Source organism: Sinocyclocheilus rhinocerous, unplaced genomic scaffold, assembly GCF_001515625.1.
Source record: "Sinocyclocheilus rhinocerous isolate Xijiao unplaced genomic scaffold, SAMN03320098_v1.1 scaffold87, whole genome shotgun sequence".
NCBI classification, from domain to species: domain Eukaryota; kingdom Metazoa; phylum Chordata; class Actinopteri; order Cypriniformes; family Cyprinidae; genus Sinocyclocheilus; species Sinocyclocheilus rhinocerous.
Window position 1 is genome coordinate 387,734 of NW_015650709.1, and position 20,640 is coordinate 408,373.

At 35.8% G+C, this 20,640-nt stretch overlaps 2 protein-coding genes across 2 annotated transcripts; one reads left to right on the forward strand and one right to left on the reverse strand.

Annotated features, from left to right (window-relative positions):
- The first annotated feature begins 1,102 nt into the window (after window positions 1–1,102).
- On the forward strand, window positions 1,103–8,976 carry LOC107712462 (gamma-glutamyltransferase 5-like). The gene is made up of 12 exons (XM_016517721.1): window positions 1,103–1,482; window positions 2,953–3,080; window positions 3,177–3,272; window positions 3,486–3,660; window positions 3,799–3,959; window positions 4,039–4,185; window positions 6,030–6,160; window positions 6,470–6,654; window positions 6,829–6,920; window positions 8,074–8,186; window positions 8,266–8,376; window positions 8,468–8,976. Exons 1-12 carry the CDS (start codon window positions 1,316–1,318, stop codon window positions 8,612–8,614), a joined length of 1,653 nt encoding a protein of 550 aa, XP_016373207.1. The 5' UTR covers window positions 1,103–1,315; the 3' UTR covers window positions 8,615–8,976.
- Window positions 8,977–12,741: 3,765 nt separating this feature from the next.
- On the reverse strand, window positions 12,742–20,282 carry LOC107712477 (gamma-glutamyltranspeptidase 1-like). The gene is made up of 12 exons (XM_016517741.1): window positions 20,110–20,282; window positions 19,884–20,014; window positions 19,291–19,380; window positions 18,241–18,433; window positions 17,826–17,986; window positions 17,573–17,722; window positions 15,371–15,507; window positions 14,939–15,126; window positions 14,577–14,704; window positions 14,373–14,485; window positions 13,518–13,631; window positions 12,742–13,380 (listed from the first exon to the last, which is right to left on the reverse strand). The coding sequence occupies exons 1-12, from the start codon at window positions 20,280–20,282 to the stop codon at window positions 13,234–13,236; spliced, it is 1,725 nt and encodes a 574-aa protein (XP_016373227.1). The 3' UTR covers window positions 12,742–13,233.
- Between the last annotated feature and the right edge of the window lie 358 nt (window positions 20,283–20,640).

Below are 20,640 nucleotides of genomic sequence, written 5' to 3' on the forward strand. Positions count from 1 at the left end.
AATTACATTTTACATTTCATTAAACTCACAAAACCTCTGCAGTTCCTTCACGAACCACAGTTTGGGAAACCTTGATGTAATGTAATGTTGTCAATAACAATGAATGGAATGTTTTTTTCTTTGTATTTTTGTATCAGTATGGTACAAGATTATCATATTTAAATCGATGTGATAAACAAGTTAGGTCAAAAGTAATCAAAAAGTAGCTAGATTATATTACCCAACCACAATTTTGTCATGTAGGCCTAACTTGGAATCAGTAACGGACTACAATTTGTAAGTAATCTACCCAGCTCTGATGACATCATAGGTCACATGACATTGCCAACATAGAGAAAGTAATATTTTCGATTGTACTTCGCTCATTTTTTTTTCACCAAACCAGTTCAGCGCAAATGGATTTTCTTTAGCTTACACAAGAAAACTCTTAATAAGATTTTGACTTTTGAATTAAATCGTTAATATTTTTGAATATAGCCATTTAATTTAGATGTTACCAGATGGTGCACACTTATAGCTTACCTGACAACATATTTTTTTCCCTATCAAACTGTATGTCAACAAACTATGTTTTCACACTGCACCAACAGTTTCATGAATCGACAAATGCTGATTAAACAAGTTCAACATGTTCAAAACAAGTGCCAACCAACAGCAAATGCCAGCAAGGGGTAACATACTGATCTGACAAATGTGACAAAGTGTCTGTTGCTGTTGGTCGGCCTATATTGGTGCAGTGTGAATTAGCCTTAAGAGAGACATTTCCAAATATGAATGATAATTTTGATCAATTAGTTTGTTGACATACAGTTTGATAGGGGAAAAATATGTTGCCAGGTAACCTACAAAGGTGTGCACCATCTGGTAACATCTAAATTAACTGGCTACATTCAAAAATATTATTTAACCATTTAATTCAAAAGTCAACATTTTATTAAGAGTCATAGGCTATAGGTAGAAATAGCTTAAGTTACTCACTTTTGGTGTGGCAGTAATATGACCCATCCATCTGAGTCACAACATATGTGGTTAAAAAAGGGGGGTTGTAATTCAAAGCTTGGATGGTCCAGCAGTCCACCCCACGGCTGCAGGGGGATGTCTCAGATAGTGAAGTTTGCCTTATACCATTGGAGGGTGCGAAAACACCTCTTACAAAACCACTTTACACAATCCAATTTAGACTCGACCTCTACACCTTGACAACGCGCTTAATTAGGCGTTGACACTCTAAAAGGGGAGGGCTAATAGCGCACTTCTGCTGTAGCCTACTCCAGAAGTTCAACGATACAGCAAAGTCGCAAGGGGTCGGGAAACAATGGCCAGACGAAAAGAGAAAGTTTGCTTGTGCATAAGTATTCCGATTATATGTATTATTTTAATTATTATTATTTGCGCGACTCACTTTAACGAGCAGTGTACTGACGGACTTTACAAAAAAGCAGCAGTGGCAGCGGACTCGGAAACCTGCTCAAAGATCGGGCGGTGAGTGATTGCCTTTACTACTTACAGTCTATATGTAGCCTAGTACATTATGAATGCAGTGCACTATGAATTATGTTACTTTAAATTCAGAAATAGCGTGCTTACGGATGATTAGATTCAATATTTTAGTAAACACTTTAAAATCTAGCATCCAAACTTTTCATTTAAACATGCATAGGCTATTGATGTGGAAGATCACGTTTTCCTGGAAAATGACAACTAGGTTGTCGTAATCCCTGGGTCAGGTAAATTTGAGGACACCAGTGGCTGCTGAGGTGAAACGTCCGGTTTCACGGTACACAGAAAGTTTGAACTTAATTAGGTGAAGTATCTTTACAGCCTAATCCTCTTGACAGCAATCTGTGGCTTCCTCTTCTTGGACAACAGCTAATGATTTAGACATACAGCGCCAAATTCTTAAGTATACAGTTACTTTTACACTATTTCATGTTTATGTTTACTATAAAGAAGTTTATCCATAATTTTATTATGTTTTTTTTTTTTGTTTTTTTGTCGTGGTTTCAATTCCCAGGGAACACACATACTGATAAAAAATGTATAGCCTGAATGCACTGTAAGTCGCTTTGGATAAAAGCGTCTGCTAAATGCATAAATTTAATTTAATTTAATTTATACATTTAGATATCGGTCTTTGAAAGGTGTAGTCAGAAAGTAGGCTAATCATGATAGACTAGGCCTATTTAATCTAAATATAGATCATTTGTAAACTTAAAAATATATTGGTTATGCCAGCCTCCGGCAGAAGCTTCTGACGGGTCTTAAAGCGCGTTTTTATACGTGACCGCCTGCAGAAGCTAATTTTCCAAATTAGCCTAAGTTTTCTCATTTTTTATCCTTGTTGTTGTATGTCCCCTATTCTCTCTCGTGTCAGCCCATAGTTGTCAAACAAGGAAAGGTACAAATTACAAATAATTTTAAACACACATTATTAAAATTATTCACAAATTATTGATAGCCATACCGTTTTATTCTGTTTTTAAAAGATAGGTCGGAATTCATATCGCTTTGTTGACTGCAGTATTTGACAGTAGCTAAAAAGAACATTTACACTAGAACATTTGGTGCTGTGACAGAAAGAATCCAGCTGAGGGAGGGGGAGTGATGGAATTGTGTGAACACACCATTAGGAATCATAATTGTGAGAATTACTATACCAATAAATTTGAAATCAGCTGTAAATGGGTAAAATAAAAGACACACTGTCAACTTAGCAGAAAATGATTACTTTCCAGATAATATTTAAATAAAAGACTACTACAACACAAATACAGTTATTTAGTTTCGGAAACAACATATTTTCTGTGCACATGATAGCTAAAGCTGCCTTTAATTACATTTTAGGAAGGGGTCCCTTTCCAGGGGGATCATTGTATTTGGATGCCCTTGACATCAAATCATTTGAAAACCCCTGCCCATAGCTCAATTCTGTCTCTTTTTTTTCCCTCCTAGAGATGTACTGCAGTTGGGTGGCTCAGCGGTAGATGGCGCCATTGCTACTTTACTGTGCACGTCAATCATAAATCCTCAGAGTATGGGCATTGGTGGAGGATCTATATTCACAATACGGGAACAAAGTGGTGAGGATTATCCTACCTTTAATACCTTAAATAAATCATTATTTTGTTTTATAATGCATATTATTGTTAATGTTCATCCACATCTCTGTTATCTAGGCAGAGTGAGAGTAATCAATGCCAGAGAGACTGTCCCAAAAACTTTTAAAACCGACCTTCTTGCCATGTGTCCAACCACAATACAGCCAATGGAAGGTGACAGTGAACAGTGGATGAAGTTTTTTTTTTTTTAATACTTAAATATGTGCAATGCCCCATGTCAAAAGATGAAACCCCATATTTCTTAAATACAAACCTTCTTTTGCATTATATAGGAAGTAGCCTTCCTATTTATCATAACTACACACACTCAGTGTACTGAGCACTTTAAGCACAAATGATAGCTATAGTTTCTCTCTCTATCTATAGGTGCTCACTGGATCGGTGTACCTGGTGATATCCGTGGCTATGAGCGAGCTCATAAACTGTATGGACGTTTACTTGAGCCCACTATCAAGATGGCTAGAGAGGGCGTCCCTATACCCTATGTGCTCTCTCAATTTTTGCCACTTCTCTTAAAGGAGAAGCCAGAATCACCATTACGGTAATACATGTACTCACATTCTGAATGAATACAGACTTATAATGTTCCCTTTAACAGAGCTTGATAACAGAGCAGATGTGAATTCTGTCACATTCCAGTAAGAGTGAAAACGTTCATCAGAATGTGTTTCTTTTATAGCCAGTTATTCCAGAATGAAGAAGGCAAGCTATTAAAAGAAGGGGACATAGTGAGATTTGAAAAACTAGCAGATACACTTGAGATCATCGCAGAACAAGGAGCAGATGCTTTATACATCGGAGACATTGCCAAAGACCTTGTCAGTGATATACAAAGCGCAGGTAATTCAGAATGCCACTTTCTACAATTGTGATTTCCATAAATATACATGAATCACAGTTTATTTACTGTGTATTTCAGGCGGAACAATTTCTCTGGAGGACTTGAGGTCGTTCAGGGCATCTGAATTAGGTGCCTGGGAAGTGGCTCTAGGAGAGTATGAAATGTACTTTCCTCCACCGCCAGCAGGGGGAGCTACACTTAACTTTATGCTAAATACCATGCTAGGTGGGAAAACTAATTAACCCGTTTGTCCTTTATTTGTGGTACTTGCTTGAGGCAAGCATCACCATCGCTATTATTTTCTAGTGAATAATTAAGTTTAATGTTAAAACACGAAGCATGAAACTTTGGCACAGACCTTTTTGCTTGTGCTACGGGCACGAGTGACCTAGCTATTAGCGTTCAAAAATTAAAAAATCAAAAATTGGCAAGATTTTTTTAATGCTCACCAAGGCTGTATTTACAGTTTTTCTCAATTGCTATAGGCACATTTTTCGAAACCGTCTTAATCTCTAAACTGTAAGTGCAATTGGCAAAACTGTTTGCTGAAATATCAGAACCCTATTGCATGTCTGCAAAAGGTAGTAACTCACCCTAAACATTTAATTCATGTTTCAAAACCTAGTTATTGTGTCAGTGACTTGGCCAAAGCTACCAAAATAAAAAGTGTTTTTGTCATTGTGCGAGCCACACAGGTCAAAATGTTTAGATGTTTTTTTCACCGTGGAAATATTTGTTATATGCAAATTTAATTTAGTTAAGTTTTGTCTGTGTATACATATTTCAACAGTAGGTAAATATGTAGTGGGTAAAGTCAACACTGTAGTACACAATAAGGAAATAAACATTTTTATTTATGCAGTACATTTGATATTTTTATTTCACCATTGCTTAATCATTTTTACACACTCTGTTGTCTTCTCCTTACAGTAACACCAACCCACATTCTTACATATTTTCCTATTGCTCTTCCACAACAAGCAGCTGTAAATGTTCACAGTTTGCATGTAACACAAATGTTCTGTACAAATATAGATGTATTTCTACAGCACTGCTGCAGCTGCTGCTGTTTAAGGTTGTGACGTTCATCCTTGTTTTAAAAAATGGTAGCAACTGTGCTGGGAAAACTCTATATATATACTTCCAAAGTTGATTGATTGGCAAGATTGTGATCCCATTTCATTACAATGGCAAGTAGGGTTTGCAAAGAGGCAGAAAGTTTCCAGTGAATTTCTGGAAACTTTCCAAAAGTTTCTGAAAATGTACACATTTTTTCCAAAAGTGTCCAAAAAATGTACACATTTTCCAAAAATTATGGAAACTTTCAGGAAATTTTCCACCCCTTTGCAACCCTAATGGCAAGCCACTTGCCAACGTAGCAGACACTACAACCATTCCATGTCTGATATTTATGGAATTTACACACCTGTCTGATAGATTTTGATCATTGAACAGATCATTTTGCATGTGATGGTTCACACGATGAAAGAATGTTTAGAAGTTGTGAAGAGTTGCTTAAATCAATAAGAAATTCAAATCTGATGTGAACAAGAAACGAATTGTTCAGACATCTGAACTTATTGTTCTGAGAAAAAAAACTCTCATTTAAGAACTTAGCCACAGCAATTGAGGAAAAACTGTATTAATAAAATAAAAATACAGTAGAAACGGTAATATTGTGAAATATCATTGCTATTTTTAGTTTTCTACTTGAATGTATTTCAAAATGAAATTTATTCCTTTAACGCAAAGCTGAATTTACATTTTCATTCAGTTTTCATTGTCACATGATCCTTCAGAAAACATTCTAATATGCTGATTTGTTGCTCGAGAAATATTTCATATTATTATCAGTGATTAATATCATTTATTTGATATACATATTAATGATAAGTTCACAAATGTCAAACCTTTTTTATTTCTAATCTGTTACACTGATTTGTTTTCCTCAGGTTTTGACCTAAATTCTGCATCTCTGGAAATTTATTTGATATACATATTAATGATAAGTTCACAAATGTCAAACCTTTTTTTATTTCTAATCTGTTACACTGATTTGTTTTCCTCAGGTTTTGACCTAAATTCTGCATCTCTGGAGGGAGACGAGAAGGTCTTAACATTTCAGCGTTATGTAGAAACCTGTAAATTTGCCAACGGTCTTAAGAAGTTCATGAAAGATCCCAATTTTACCTCTCAAACGGTAGGCTTTGTAGGAGGAAATTGTTCGGTTTACATTTTTAACTTCTCTGAAAGTGTTAAAGGCATGATACCATTGGTCAGGCTGTACTTTAGTAGGCTATCTCAACAGAAACATTACAGTCATTACACTTTCTGGAGGCACTAGTGTAATCTGCTATAATGACTTAAGTGCTGTGTTCTGGGTGATCATTACTGCAGGCAGTAGAGTACAGTACAGCAACACTGCCATTATTGCTGGCAACCCACTGGTTGGGACACATAAAGTCATGCATTAGTTCATCATCCTCGACGTTCTGTGTGACTTGAATAGGAGGCAGTTGAGATCATTCAGAAGCATTTTGCGGATAAAGTGAGAGCAACAATCAGCCCTGACCGCACTTATGATGCCAGCTACTACAACGTCACTCCATACCTGGACTCTCATGGCACCACTCATGTGTCCGTGCTTGCTGAGGATGGTATGGCGGTATCTGTGACCAGCACCATCAATCACATGTATGTGCCCTCAAATCATCTTCATTCCATTTATATGAGTGCTGGAACACTGTCAGATAATATTGTGCATTGTACTATTACTTTATTAAAGAATGCAATGCTATGCAGGAATAAAAGTGTGCCTTAGAAAGTGTCAGAACTGACTGTTTTGACTGTTTCTTTCTCTTTTCTCAGATTTGGATCCAGAATTTTCTCCCCCAAAACAGGCATCCTCCTCAACAATGAACTTGCAGACTTCTGTGGAAAAACAGACCAGATTCATGCTGGTCAGTAAAAAAATCACAAATTGATCATTAACACATACAGCTACCAAAATCAAAAGAATATTTCTCTCTTCTCTCTTATTCTCTCTCGAAATACTAATACACTGAAAAGAAAATGGTGTAGGATTTACTTTGAAACAATTTTAACTTAGAAATTGCTAGTAAATTGCACAGATGATTACAAAGAAACTGCAAGTAACAAATTAAATTAAACGTGACATTTTGAAGTAGAAAGAATGAAATAATTTTCTTGTAAAGTTCACTTTATTTACAACTTTGAAAAATCGTTTTTTTTTTTTTTTAACAGTGTAATTGAATAACAGTTCAATGTAATCTTTAGCAAATCTCATAGGGATTTATTTTAGTGTTTTATTTTTAATTTATTTAGGCAGAACAGTACAGAATGCTGGTATTTATTTGAATAGAATTTTGGTATTTATCAGAATTTGTATTATTTATTTGGTATTCTGGTATTTATCGCTTATCAGACATAATATAAACATAATTATCAGCTTATCTGTATCAGCTAGAATTTTAATATCAATACCATTATAAAAAAATAAAAAAAACATATAGCCACAAGATCTACATCTAAATATGTTCTTCTTGTGGTGACTTCTAAATTAATTAAACTAATAAAAAAAAAACTTTTTACACCAAACTTTGACCAGTATGCCACATTTTTATTTCTAAAACTGAAGTAGATATTAAGAAAATGTGGCTACTGTTTTGTGAGCTTGTTACCTTCAGGAGAAATGTCTTTCTGTCATAGTTATATATTGGTGTTTTTGTTGTTGGTAATGAAGGGTAAACCAAAAGACATGCAACCTTTGTATCAGCTACAACAGATGTTTTACATTAACTCATTCGTTGAAAATGACTTTTATTCATTATGTCAACATGTTATTTAATCAGACTAAATCAGCCTGACAAACTAGGTTACAAAAACACAAGTCATTTTTATGGGTTAGATCAAAAAAGGATGATTTATACAGCATCACATGACAAATACATTATTATATAGTTCTTGTAAGTGCTGCTCGATAGTTTAACTTGTACTGAACACAAAATGATCCTTCAAATAAGAATAGGGGGATAGAATATTTTGGCACTTTGTGAATGTATAAGTATCAGTTCTGTGTGTATCTGTGTGAAGGTGAGCAGCCGCCTTCCTCCATGTCTCCAGTGATCCTTTACTCCCCATCTCAGAAGCACATTGTGGTCATAGGAGCCTCAGGTGGCAGTATGATCACCACCGGGGTGGCTCTGGTGAGTCTAAACTGCACTTTAACTAATTTAACGCACTGTGATTCAGTAATCCAGCTCTAACCGAAACCCTTCTGGCTAGACTCTCATGAACTTCCTGTGGTTCGACAAGACTCTACAAGAGTCCATCGACGCCCCTGTAGTGTTTGTGGACTCCAAAAACGTCCTCAACTTTGAGCCCTTGTTTGACAAGGTAAAGTAGATACAAATGCTTCCATGTGGTCAATTGTTTGTAAAGGATCAGGTGAAATTTCCAAACCACTTTCATCTCTTTTCTTCCTCAGATTGTTCTGGAGTCACTTAACAAGACTGGGCACAAAGTCAAAGTCCCACAGATGTTTTATAATGTGGTAAATGCAGTGTCAAAGGAAAACAACTGCATAGAGGCTGTATCTGACTCACGCAAACATGGAAAAGCTGCAGGGTATTGACCTGGAGTGCAGTTGGAGACTGCTTGATGCGTCTGTGCCGTGTTTGGATGAAGTAAACCGGCCAGTTGACAAATTGACAAATAATAGCAAACACCATCAATATGTGAAGTTTTGATGTTTTACTGTGAAAAGCATGAAAATATATTTTTCATTTTACTGTGAATAATGTGCGTTGTAAATATGTTGATGTATATATATTTACACAGCATGTGAATGTTATTTTATAATAGTTTGCAACACTGCTTTAGGCACACGTTTAAAAAAATCACTTTGTAAGCTACCCAACTTGCTTGTATAATGTGAGTTGATTTGTGCACATAGCCGTCAAAGAGGGCAAATATACAATATGGTTCAAAAGTTTGGGGTCTGCCACAGAAATAAATTACATTTTAAAATAGATTGAAATAATAAACAGTTGTTTTAAATTGTAATAATGTCACAATCTTACAGTATTTAGATCAAACAAATGCATATGCATTATGAGCATAAAAGACTACATTTAAAAAAAAAAAAAAAATTTTTTTAAATTGTTCTCACCCCAAACTTTTGAACGGTACTGTTTTTTTTTCTTTCTTTTTTCAAGTTTTTTTGACACTCGCTAACATTTTGTGAGGTTGTTATCTTCAGGTTCAATGTCTTTCTTTCATAGTTATATAATGATAATATTTTTTTCTTATAAAAGTTAAACCTCAACACATGAAACAATCTTTAAAATGTTTTACATAAACTCATTTGTTGAAATCTTTTCTAAATTTAGAATACTTTAAATGCGAAATAAAGTATTAAATAGCCGACTACTACAAAAAAAATCAGTTTGAATGTTTAAGTGTTGTGTATGCTAGTATTCAGCTAATATTAGCTGAAATATGTTTGGGAGGCCAAAGTGCCCTACAGACACACACCCAGGGGCGATGAGTGCAATATAACTTCTTTGTGATTATTTTTTCTTGGCATTGCTTGAATAAAAAAAAAAAAAACAATAAGATTTTTTTTTTAATGGGTAGGCCTACAACAGCACTATACAGGCTCTAAAAAAGTGTTACAGTCGCATTATTGATTGTATGGATTGCCTGTCACATGTTCTTGGCATCTCTCAATAGCTCTGAAGTGTGCAGATGGATGGTCAAAGGGAATGTTTAGCTCAGCTGCTCACCAATGATGCCTCCACAGCATGACGCCCAGCATTTCTTTATAATTAACGTCCAAAGCCCTGAAATGTGTCTGACTCGCAATGAGATCTCATCAGAGGCTATGAACAATGTGAGTGATTGCATTAGCTTTGGCATCACGATCGGAAAGATAACCAGAGCATTATGAGCTCTAGCTATTCGGGAGCACAAGAATAAACGTTGCCGTGTAATCGCTTGGCATAAGCAGTTAGCAGAACTTGAGTGCCAGTCAGCAAACCCTTAGAGTCCGCCGTCTGTGCAAGTCTAAAGCCCAGTCATTTCCATTTGAAGTCCACAGGGGAGCTTTAGTCCTGATTCTGCGAGGTTGTTATCTTCAGGTTCAATGTCTTTCTTTCATAGTTATATAATGATAATATTTTTTTCTTATAAAAGTTAAACCTCAACACATGAAACAATCTTTAAAATGTTTTACATAAACTCATTTGTTGAAATCTTTTCTAAATTTAGAATACTTTAAATGCGAAATGAAAATTCAAAATAAAGTATTAAATAGCCGACTACTACAAAAAAAAAATCAGTTTGAATGTTTAAGTGTTGTGTATGCTAGTATTCAGCTAATATTAGCTGAAATATGTTTGGGAGGCAAAATTGTCCTACAGACACACACCCAGGGGCGATGAGTGCAATATAACATCTTTGTGATTATTTTTTCTTGGCATTGCTTGAATAAAAAAAAAAAACAATAAGATTTTTTTTTTAATGGGTAGGCCTACAACAGCACTATACAGGCTCTAAAAAAGTGTTACAGTCGCATTATTGATTGTATGGATTGCCTGTCACATGTTCTTGGCATCTCTCAATAGCTCTGAAGTGTGCAGATGGATGGTCAAAGGGAATGTTTAGCTCAGCTGCTCACCAATGATGCCTCCACAGCATGACGCCCAGCATTTCTTTATAATTAACGTCCAAAGCCCTGAAATGTGTCTGACTCGCAATGAGATCTCATCAGAGGCTATGAACAATGTGAGTGATTGCATTAGCTTTGGCATCATGATCGGAAAGATAACCAGAGCATTATGAGCTCTAGCTATTCGGGAGCACAAGAATAAACGTTGCCGTGTAATCACTTGGCATAAGCAGTTAGCAGAACTTGAGTGCCAGTCAGCAAACCCTTAGAGTCGGACTTTTAAATAAATACATACATATGGTACGTTTATGCAGTCTTTTATGCTCATTAATTTGATCAGTAAAACAGTATATTGTGAAATGTTATTATAATTAAAATACTCTCTCTTAATCATTTGTTCAGAGAGGTTAAATACTTGTTTACTTGATTCTTCTTATTCTTTCAAAGATGAGCAAGTTTGCCCTTAATAAATATATATTCACATGTGGCTGCTGACTGGATTATTTACAATGCCTTCCATTTTTCTAAACATGTTTTTGCCTCAGAGCTGTTTCAATTGGAACGGTTTCATAAAATACAGCTTGCATTATTTAGTAATTAGCTCTTTTGCAATATTTATATCAACACTTATGAATGCGACACAAAACATATATTGGTCCAAAAACAGTTTAATTAACAGCATAACAACAGCCACAGAACAGTGGGTGTTTAAAAAATATATACACACATGTATTTCTCTGAATGCACTATACATTAACCCCACAGTGTCACTTCATGATAAACATTAACATCTCTAGCTTCATGATATAGCTTAAATGTGATCTGTACATTATACTGCATGATATTGTAGTAATATGATTTGGAGACAAACAGTCTAGTGACAGCCCTTAAAGGAATAGCTCACCAAAAATGAAAATTAGTTAAAAATCAGACCATCCAAGATGTAGTTACGTTTGTATCTTCATTGGAACAGATTTGGAGAAATGTAGCATTACATCACTTTCTCCTCTGGATCCTCTGCAGTGAATGGGTGCCGTCAGAATGAGAGTTCAAACAGCTGATAAAAACATTACAATAATCCACAATTAATCCACACAACTCCATTTCATCGTTTAGACGTTTGTTTGTTTGTTTTGTTTTTTACTTCAAACTGTTGTTTCTGATTAAAATACAAGTCTTCTCTACATAATACTGTTTTCTCCAGTGAAAAAGTTGTCTCATCTGATTCAGGACAGAAATATGAACAAAGAGAAAACAGTCCAAAACAGTTATAAACAAATATGTCAGTGGATTTTAAAGTGAGAGGACAACAGAGGATGGACTTTTTCACTGAAGAAAGAGTTATTTTGGATTATGGACAGAAGCAATGGTTTAAATTTAAAACACCTTGATGGATTTGTCCCTTACAAACAGCTTTTCACTTCACTTTATTCCTTGTTTTTATCAGCTGTTTGGACTCTCATTCTGACGGCACCCATTCACTGCAGAGGATCTACTGGTGAGCAAGTGATGTAATGCTACATTTCTCCAAATCTGGTCTGATGAACAAACAAACTGATCTACATCTTGGATGGAATGACGGTCTGTAAATGATCAGCAAATTCATTTTTGAGTGAACTATTACTTTAAATGCAATTCAAACATAAAATGAGACTAACATTAGATAATAATAGACCTGAAGTGAACATGTTTTTCTGCCTTGGAACTCAGGTCTTTTTCACATACACAAGTCATTTACTCATAACAATAACAATTCAGCATTTCACATTATGCAAGTCATCTCATGAAAGGATGGCTGTAAAGCCTACAGAGGCGAACATGTCCAGTGAGGTAATCTAAAGCTGTACATGCCATTCTTCCACAATTTTACCATAAGAATATTATCATTCCAGTTCACTATTTAAAAATGAATACGTTGGTTGCAGCTTTAAGTGAAACATTCAGCTTATAGATGGCAATATAATAGTTTCCACACATTTTAACAGTGTTTTATTATTACAGTGTGTCTACCATGAAAACGAAACAGAAGCTTAAAGAGATCATGTTTTTCCAAAAACATGAAAAAAAAAGTTTTCCATTACTTTTTTTTGCAAATAAAAACATGAAATATTTGTATTACTATGATTAATTTTATACTTCTTTCCCTGACTTTGTCACTTTCACAGGCACTTTTTGTATTACTCATTTTAAATCGCTCTTAACATGTCCATTAACCCAAAGAACTCCATTACACAACAAAGAACCCATACAATGGAATCAGGTGGAATCAGGACCCCCACATACTGATAACCAATCCTCTTTCTCTACACACAAAAGGAATACATAAGCTTGGAAATATCATAGACCGTTCAACATGAAAGTTAGGCACTGTTGATACCAATAAAGCATTTTCCCATCAAAAAGAAAAAAGAAATGTTAATAAATACAGGGAGTCTTTGTGCAACCTTGTGCATTGGGGTCCACATTGACGTTTTGGACTGAGAGGTGCATTGCAATGTGTATATTCGTTTTTCCTGGTTCTTGATTGAGTCACAAATGACTGAAGGCCCACAAAAATTGAGAAGGGAGAGAGGGAGTGTTGTTCAATATCCCTCAGGATAGCCGCCTTTCCTGGGGTCAGATTCGGCGCAGAGTTTGTCTCCTTGTCGCACAATGGCCTGGACTACTGCTCCTGGCGTCCTCTGCAGCTCTGTTACATGATTCTTCTGAGCCAGGCCATCAAGAACGCTCTGTAGCATGTGTGGACACATTCACAAAGAGCCACAAACATATAATAAAAACATATGAATAACAGTCTTTTTACTGACTTATTAAACCGTTTATCATGTCTTAAATTAGGAAAGTTCAGTTAAGTCCAGGGACCCACCTGCTCAAAGTCCTGTTCCACAACTGTCATGTTGGGGTTGAGCTGGTTGTGGACTCTAGGCTCTGTAACTGCTTTCTTCAGATCATAGTTAAAGAACAGTGAGTTCAGGATCACCTGGGAGAAGTGGAAAAGGAGAGGTGAAAAGACGTTTTGATATATTAGGCCAATTATATCTTAAATTTTGAAAAATAATGGGAAAACTTCCATTTCCCTTTTTTTTGGGGGGGGGGTATTAATTAAAAATTAATACTTTTATTTAGCAAGGATGCTTTAAATTTATTATGATGTTACAAAAGATTTCTATTTCAGATAAATACTGTTCTTCTGACCTTTCTATTCATCAAAGAAACCTGAAAAAATTCTGCTCAGGTGTTTTCAACGTAATAATAATAATAAATGTTTTTGAGCAGCAAATCAGAATATTAGAATGATTTCTGAAATATCATGTAAATGGAGTAATGATGCTAAAAATTCTGCTTTGAAATCACAGGAATAAATTACATTTTGAAATATATTTCAATAGAAAACAGTTATTTTAAATAGTAAAAATATCTCAAAATGTTACTGCTTTTGCTGTACTTTGGATCAAATAAATGCAGGCTTGGTGAGCAGAAGAGACTTCTTTAAAAAACATTAAAAATCTTACTGTTCAAAAACGTTTGACTGGTAGTGTATGTTCCAACTTCTAATAGGTTCCATATATGTTTTTTACTTCATATGACAATATATTTAATATATGGAAATGTACATATATTACATTTGCGTATGGGAAGCCAGGGTTAGAAAACACTACTGTATGTTGGCCATATGCATCCAGTGAGTATTGATAAAATGCTGTTTTGTGTTTGTGGTTACCAGAGCAGTTGCAGTGGTGATTTTCGTCCCCCCTGAGGCCCCAACCACCATTTTGACTCTGTGGTGTTTGTCAAATATTATCGTGGGGCACATCGATGAAAGTGGTCTTTTACCTTGTCAAAAGACAAAAGTCTTATATTAATACAGTCTTCATTTGAATAGTACCTGTGTGTCTAGAGATAATCTGTCATTTATTTTAGGCACCTGGCTGAATGAAGTTGTTGGGTGAAGGGGGAACCCCAAAGCCATTGGTAATGTAAGGAGAGCTGAAATCATCCATCTCGTCATTAAAAATAATGCCAGTTGAGCGTGACATCACCTTTGAGCCAAAACTGTGAAAACACAAGAAAGATCGACAATCAGATAAAAAGGAAGAGAACAACAATATCGCGTTTCCCCCTGAGGTCCACTTATAATGTTTTTTTGGCAAAAAAACAATCATACTTGTCATTCTCAGGGCTCCAGACTAACACATGAGAGCATACTAAATATTGTAAGAGGAACAGTGTTTTTTTTTTTAAATAAATGAACAGGGAAATGCAGGTCAAGTGCCGTTTTTCTCTTACTAAAGGTTGATGGTGCTGGTGGCTGCCACCGCGCTCCCATCCTCTGCGATGACTGACAGGTGAGCCGTGCCGTGGTCATCGGGGACAAAGTACTCAGGATCATAGTAGCTGTCTGGGTGAGTAGTGTCATCTATGATTTTACTCCTAATGTTGTCTGCAAAGTAGTCTGAGGTCATGTTGTGGATGAGCTGGGAAAGGAGATAATTGAAAATAGATTTACAAAAGGCCATTGAACTCGCAGGTGCGTGACATCGGAACAGTTAGAGGCCTTGGGAAAATATCATCTGCTGAAACGGATTTTATTTATAAAGGACTCTTTAAACCACTTCACAGATCTTGAGCTAAAATGCATGAGATCAGGTTGCATTAGTCCTCAAAACTCCTTGTGTGAGACACAAAAACAACAAAATATGTACAGTTAGTTGAACTCACGTCAGTGATGTTGAGGTAACGTGGGTCTCCCAGTTTACTCCTCTTGGCATAAGCAAAACGAAACGCTTCTACAATGCGATGATAAGTCAAAGTCCTCTTCTCTGCTGTGGACACACTGCTGTCTGAGAAGTTGAAACCTAGAAAATGAGTTGAATCCTTCATGTGAATTCTCACTGTTATACATTAGGATACACAAACTCTTCGTCTTACATAATTCAGAAAGCCTTCATTCACACAGAACGCATTTTGGTAACACTTTAGAATAGGTGCCAATTCTCACTATTAACTAGTTGCTTATTAGTATACCTAATAATATATTGGCTGTTTATTGGTACTTAAAACACATATTCTGCATGACCATATTCTAAATACTTAATCCTACCAATACCTAAACTTAACAAATACCTTACTAATTATTAATAAGCAGCAAATTAGTAGTTTATTGAGGCAAAAGTTGTAGTTAATGGTTTGTTAATAGCGAGAATTGGACCTTAATAAAATAAAGTCTGACCTGCATTTTTTGTTTCACTGCACTGCTTTTCATTTTTTTAATGTAAACCTTTGCTATGCTAACCATATGTATTTGACTGCTGCACTCATGTCTTGTATATTTTGCAGAATCACGCCTGACACACCATTCTTTAAACACTGCATTTAATGTAAAATTAGTTCAAGTTTAAAAAAAATAAAAACAGACCTTGCATCTTGTGTTTTTCAACCCAGAACACGTTTTTGGTTCTAAATATGCGAGACGCAGGGCAGTCTGAAGGCAAAATGAAAAATGTCTCAAGACTAATTAAAAGTTGAACTTATTGTGCCTTGAGCATTACATTTTTACCTTTAGAATGGCTTGTCATGTACAATACACTGCAAAATATGTGAGATATGGTCAAATATGTTCTTCTAGTGCATATTTACATAGAAAATTTAGGGACAAGCAGTGCAGTGGAATGCAAAACCATGTTCTGTGTTTAAGTTACACAACTCTCTTGAATACTTTGTGGAATTTGGCAGATATTTGCTAATATTCTCCGTCATCGTGGCAATGCTGTGTATCAGTCCAAACTGAAAGTGGCACTACTCTCAGATTCAAACTCAACTGGCACCATCTTGCATCTCACTTATTGAAGGCAGTGAAGATGAGTAAGCCACATAAGATGGATAATATACAGTCATCTGATCATTATCACAAAATAAACCCCTAGAGGGTGACACAAGACCTTATACTGCTCACCTTGTTTGCGTTTATTTTGCAATGATCTGCTAAATGTAAATTCTTTCTTAATGCATAACATGACGCTGCTTGCCCTCATGAATGAAGCTCTTCTGCGTAAATCACCGGTTTATTTATGAAGACTCTGCTTTGACATCATAGTGTCTATAAATGAGTTAATAAGTGTCTGTGGTGATGGAGGATTATTACATAATCAGGTACTTGAGTCCTAGTAAATTTCCAGTTCAAGGAACAACATGCCCTCTTATAGTTATCCATAAACACATATCTTGATGTAAAGACTTTCGTAAACTTTATGTAAAAAACAAGAACAGGTGTACTGTACATTCAATGTGTTTATTAAAGATATATTAATATATTTTAAAGTGCCATATCTTACTTAATCACTTCTTAATCACATCACATTAGAGGGTTAGTTCACCCAAAAATGAAAATTAGGCTGTGTTTTACTCACCCCCGAGGCACTCATCCGCCCCGGAGCTGCTTCTGTGTACAACTGTTGGCGCAAGCTAGATTAAAGTGATTATTACGTTTTGAATATGGATATTTTTCTTACAAAAACGCATCGATTCGCTACAGAAGGCCTTTGTTCACCCCCCGGAGCCGTGTGAGACACTTTTTTTTATGGATGGGCGATTTTTATTTAAGTTCTTTTGGACTGAAGCAATGCAACACCCGCTGAGTGGCATTAAACAGCTTGAAAGATCAAAGACAATTTTTTATATAACTCCGACTGGATTCGTCTGAAAGAAGAAAGTCATATACACCTAGGATGCCTCGGGGGTGAGTAAAACACAGCCTAATTTTCATTTTTGGGTGAACTAACCCTTTAATGGCTCAGCTGATTGGCTCAAAAGATTCCTGGAGGTCTGCCATTAAGATGAATGAGAATGCTAATGAATGACTCTCTCCAGGAATTCTAGAGATTTGATGCAAGTACACACACACAGGAACAATGTGAGACTCACCATCCACTATGTTGAGAATCAGAGCGAGTACAGGTCCACTGGATGGAGCATCAGGAACATTAATGGTGTACTCTCCCACATTCAACTTCAGCGGGGTCTCATTCAACACTGGCTTATATTCCATTAGGTCCTCAAGTGTTATAATCCCTCCTGTAGTGACACATTGATTTGCATATATATATATATTTTTAAATGAGGTAATCTGACCTTCAGTGCATGATAAAAAAGGTCAATAAAGAAAGTATGAAATGACCTGCAGCCTGGATATCATCCACTATATTCTGGGCCATAGATCCATTGTAAAAAACATCCGGCCCTTCTTCCGCTATCTTCTCATAGGTGTCAGCAAGTTTGGGAAATCTAATGATATCATTTTCCTTCAGGAGGTTTTTGTCTGTGTCACAAAACACTTCACTGGTGCAAAGACAGAGAGAGGAAAAGATCAATATGATGTCTTTAAAACTACAAGTAGAGGCAGTGTTTGGAGTGTGGTGAGTTAGAATAGTTATTTGTGATTGCATCATATGACAGTATGATGTAATTACAAATTGCACAACTGTACACCATGGTACACTTGTTACCTGACTCAATGTGCTATTTTCATTTATAATAAGTGGATTTTCTCACAGACTGCCCAGTTTTCTAGTGTCCAAAAGATAAATCCTCACCACAATGTAACGTCGCTCAGAATTGAATCCTTGTTTTTTGCAATGGCGTTGGCCAAGGCCCTGCCAATTGGAAAACCATTGCGTGCCAAATCTATACTGGGCTCAAACAGTTCCCTCCATGGCAGTCTCCCATGTCTTTTGTGCGCCATCTCGTAACCGCGGATTTCTCCTGGTATGGCGATGGACAACCCTCCTGCCATTCAAACCAGACACAGTAGAGTCATAATTCAATGGCCAAAACTGCAATAAGGTCAATGCTCATCTTCTGTCCTATCTGTATTTTTTTTTCCAAATGTGTTTTAATGCAATTAATGCAATTTAAAAGGCTCATTGAAAGAACAGAATTATATAAAAAAAACAGCTAATTTAGTACACTATAATTTTTATATGGGAAAAATGTAATACTTTTATTCAGAAAGGATGCATGTAATTGATCAATAGACATTTAGAATATTACAAAAGTTTTCAAATAAATGCTGTTCTTTTGAACTTGCTATTCAAAGAATCTTTAAAATTTGGTTTCCACAAAAATATAGAGCAGCACAACTGCTTTCAACATTAAAAAAAAAATAATAAGAAATGTTTACTGATTTATGCTGTAAAAATATTTTTATTTATATTTTTGATCAAACATATGCAGAATTGGTGAGCATAAAAGATTTAAAACATGAAAACAAATCTTATTTACCTCAAACCTCTGAACTGCAGTAGAGTTTGACATAATCTTTTGTTATTTCTTAGGCAAATAATAAATGTATATAAATTAAAAAGATTAACAATACTCCTTCACTGCTTTTTAATATTTGAAAAACTTTTGTTCACCAAATCAGAGTCATGTGATGTGACCAACATGCAGAAAAAAACATGAAATTATGCCATAGAGATTAAGTCTAGACTCTAATAACTGTGTGTCAAGGTCAGTAAGTCTCTTAAGATATCAGATAATTTGACCTATATGACAAAGCAAGGCTAGTTCACAGGCAGATTAGCTCTATTTATTTTATAGAATGGAGGCTGGACTTGGTGATATTTACAATAATGGTTATGTACCTTTCCGTGACAGCTGGGTGTTATTGCCAAACATGTCCTCTGAAGCATTCATTGGAGCAGTTTCTCTTGCATCAATTGTCTCAACCTTTCCTGTGGACCAACACATGGAATTGTTTTATTTTTATTACTTCAAGGCTAAAAGTCATTTGGACAGAAACCTAAGGCTTGTGTGTCATCATCATTTGTTATTTACTCTGTTAGCTTCACCTGGAGAGGTAGTGGTTGCTGATGTTTTCACATCATTTGCTGACTCTGTGAAGCAAGATTTGTGGTCACTATGATGTTGAGTAAACACCCTTTTGCTAGGCACTTGACCCCAGGGTATGTAACTTCTATTAATATACTGTAAGTCACTTAGCATGACAAGTATCTGCTGGATGGCAAATGACCTCTGCGTCATATTAAACTCCTAAAGCCATGTCTTTCCGTGCCAGGCTGACTAAAAAAAGATGTCAATTTGGAGGAGCCCTTACAGAAAGTTTGAGTTTAATGGGTTTTTTAGACCATGGTGTGAGCAATACCAAGGTCATGGGTTTGATTCTTAGGTAAACTTTTTCAATGCATAAATGAATGCATAAATGTCATTGTTGTACCTGTTGACGCATTGTATATGGAGAAGAACAGCCCTCCTCCAATGCCCATGCTGTGTGCGTTGAACAGCCCAACACACAAGAGAGCAGCAATGGAATCATCAACAGCTGAACCATTGCGCTTTAAGATGTCCCTGCAAACACAAAGAATGTTGGGTTTTTGAATTGACGTGCATGATGTTCAATGACAAGCATTGAAACTCTTGGCTCTAGACATTTGGACTCTTACCTTCCAACCTCAGAGCATTTCCCGGCATCTGCTGCCACGGCTGCTTTTGAGTAGAAGTGGTCTGAGGATACAGTGAATCTCTTATTTCCGATTCCCAAATACACACCCAGGAAAAAACCCACTGCAGCCACAAGCAAGACCACCAGACCAGCAACAAGAGACTTCTTGACCATTTTCCTGAATAGATACAGAATGTGAATACAGGATGGTTGAGATAAAAACATTTGAGGGCATAGTTTGATAAGCGAGATTTATGCAATGTTGCGAAGGTTACTTTGGAAATGTAATAGGTTACAGATTACAAGTTACCCTATTTAAAATGTAATAAGTAGTGTAACTATTTCAGTTATTTTATTAAAGTAATGTAACTGATTACATTTGATTACTTTTCTAAATAATGTTTTCAACTGTTATTCATTGTCAAACAGTTAAACCAGGCAGGGTTAATAGACAGGAAACACTGGCATCTAACAATGCTTTTGAAAAAACAGTTAATCTTAAAAAAATAAAACATATAAATTCTAATAGGAA

Bases quoted from the DNA above. Each gene is read 5' to 3' on its own strand.
- LOC107712462 (XM_016517721.1), top strand. From the start codon at position 1,316: ATGGCCAGACGAAAAGAGAAAGTTTGCTTGTGCATAAGTATTCCGATT. The intron at 4,186-6,029 runs GTGGGAAAACTA...TGTTTTCCTCAG, and splicing joins TATGCTAAATACCATGCTAG to GTTTTGACCTAAATTCTGCA. The intron at 8,377-8,467 runs GTAAAGTAGATA...TTTCTTCCTCAG, and splicing joins TTGAGCCCTTGTTTGACAAG to ATTGTTCTGGAGTCACTTAA.
- LOC107712477 (XM_016517741.1), bottom strand. From the start codon at position 20,282: ATGGTCAAGAAGTCTCTTGTTGCTGGTCTGGTGGTCTTGCTTGTGGCT. The intron at 19,381-19,883 runs GTACAACAATGA...GTTGGTCCACAG, and splicing joins CATATACAATGCGTCAACAG to GAAAGGTTGAGACAATTGAT. The intron at 15,127-15,370 runs GTGAGTTCAACT...CTCCTTTCCCAG, and splicing joins GTTACCTCAACATCACTGAC to CTCATCCACAACATGACCTC.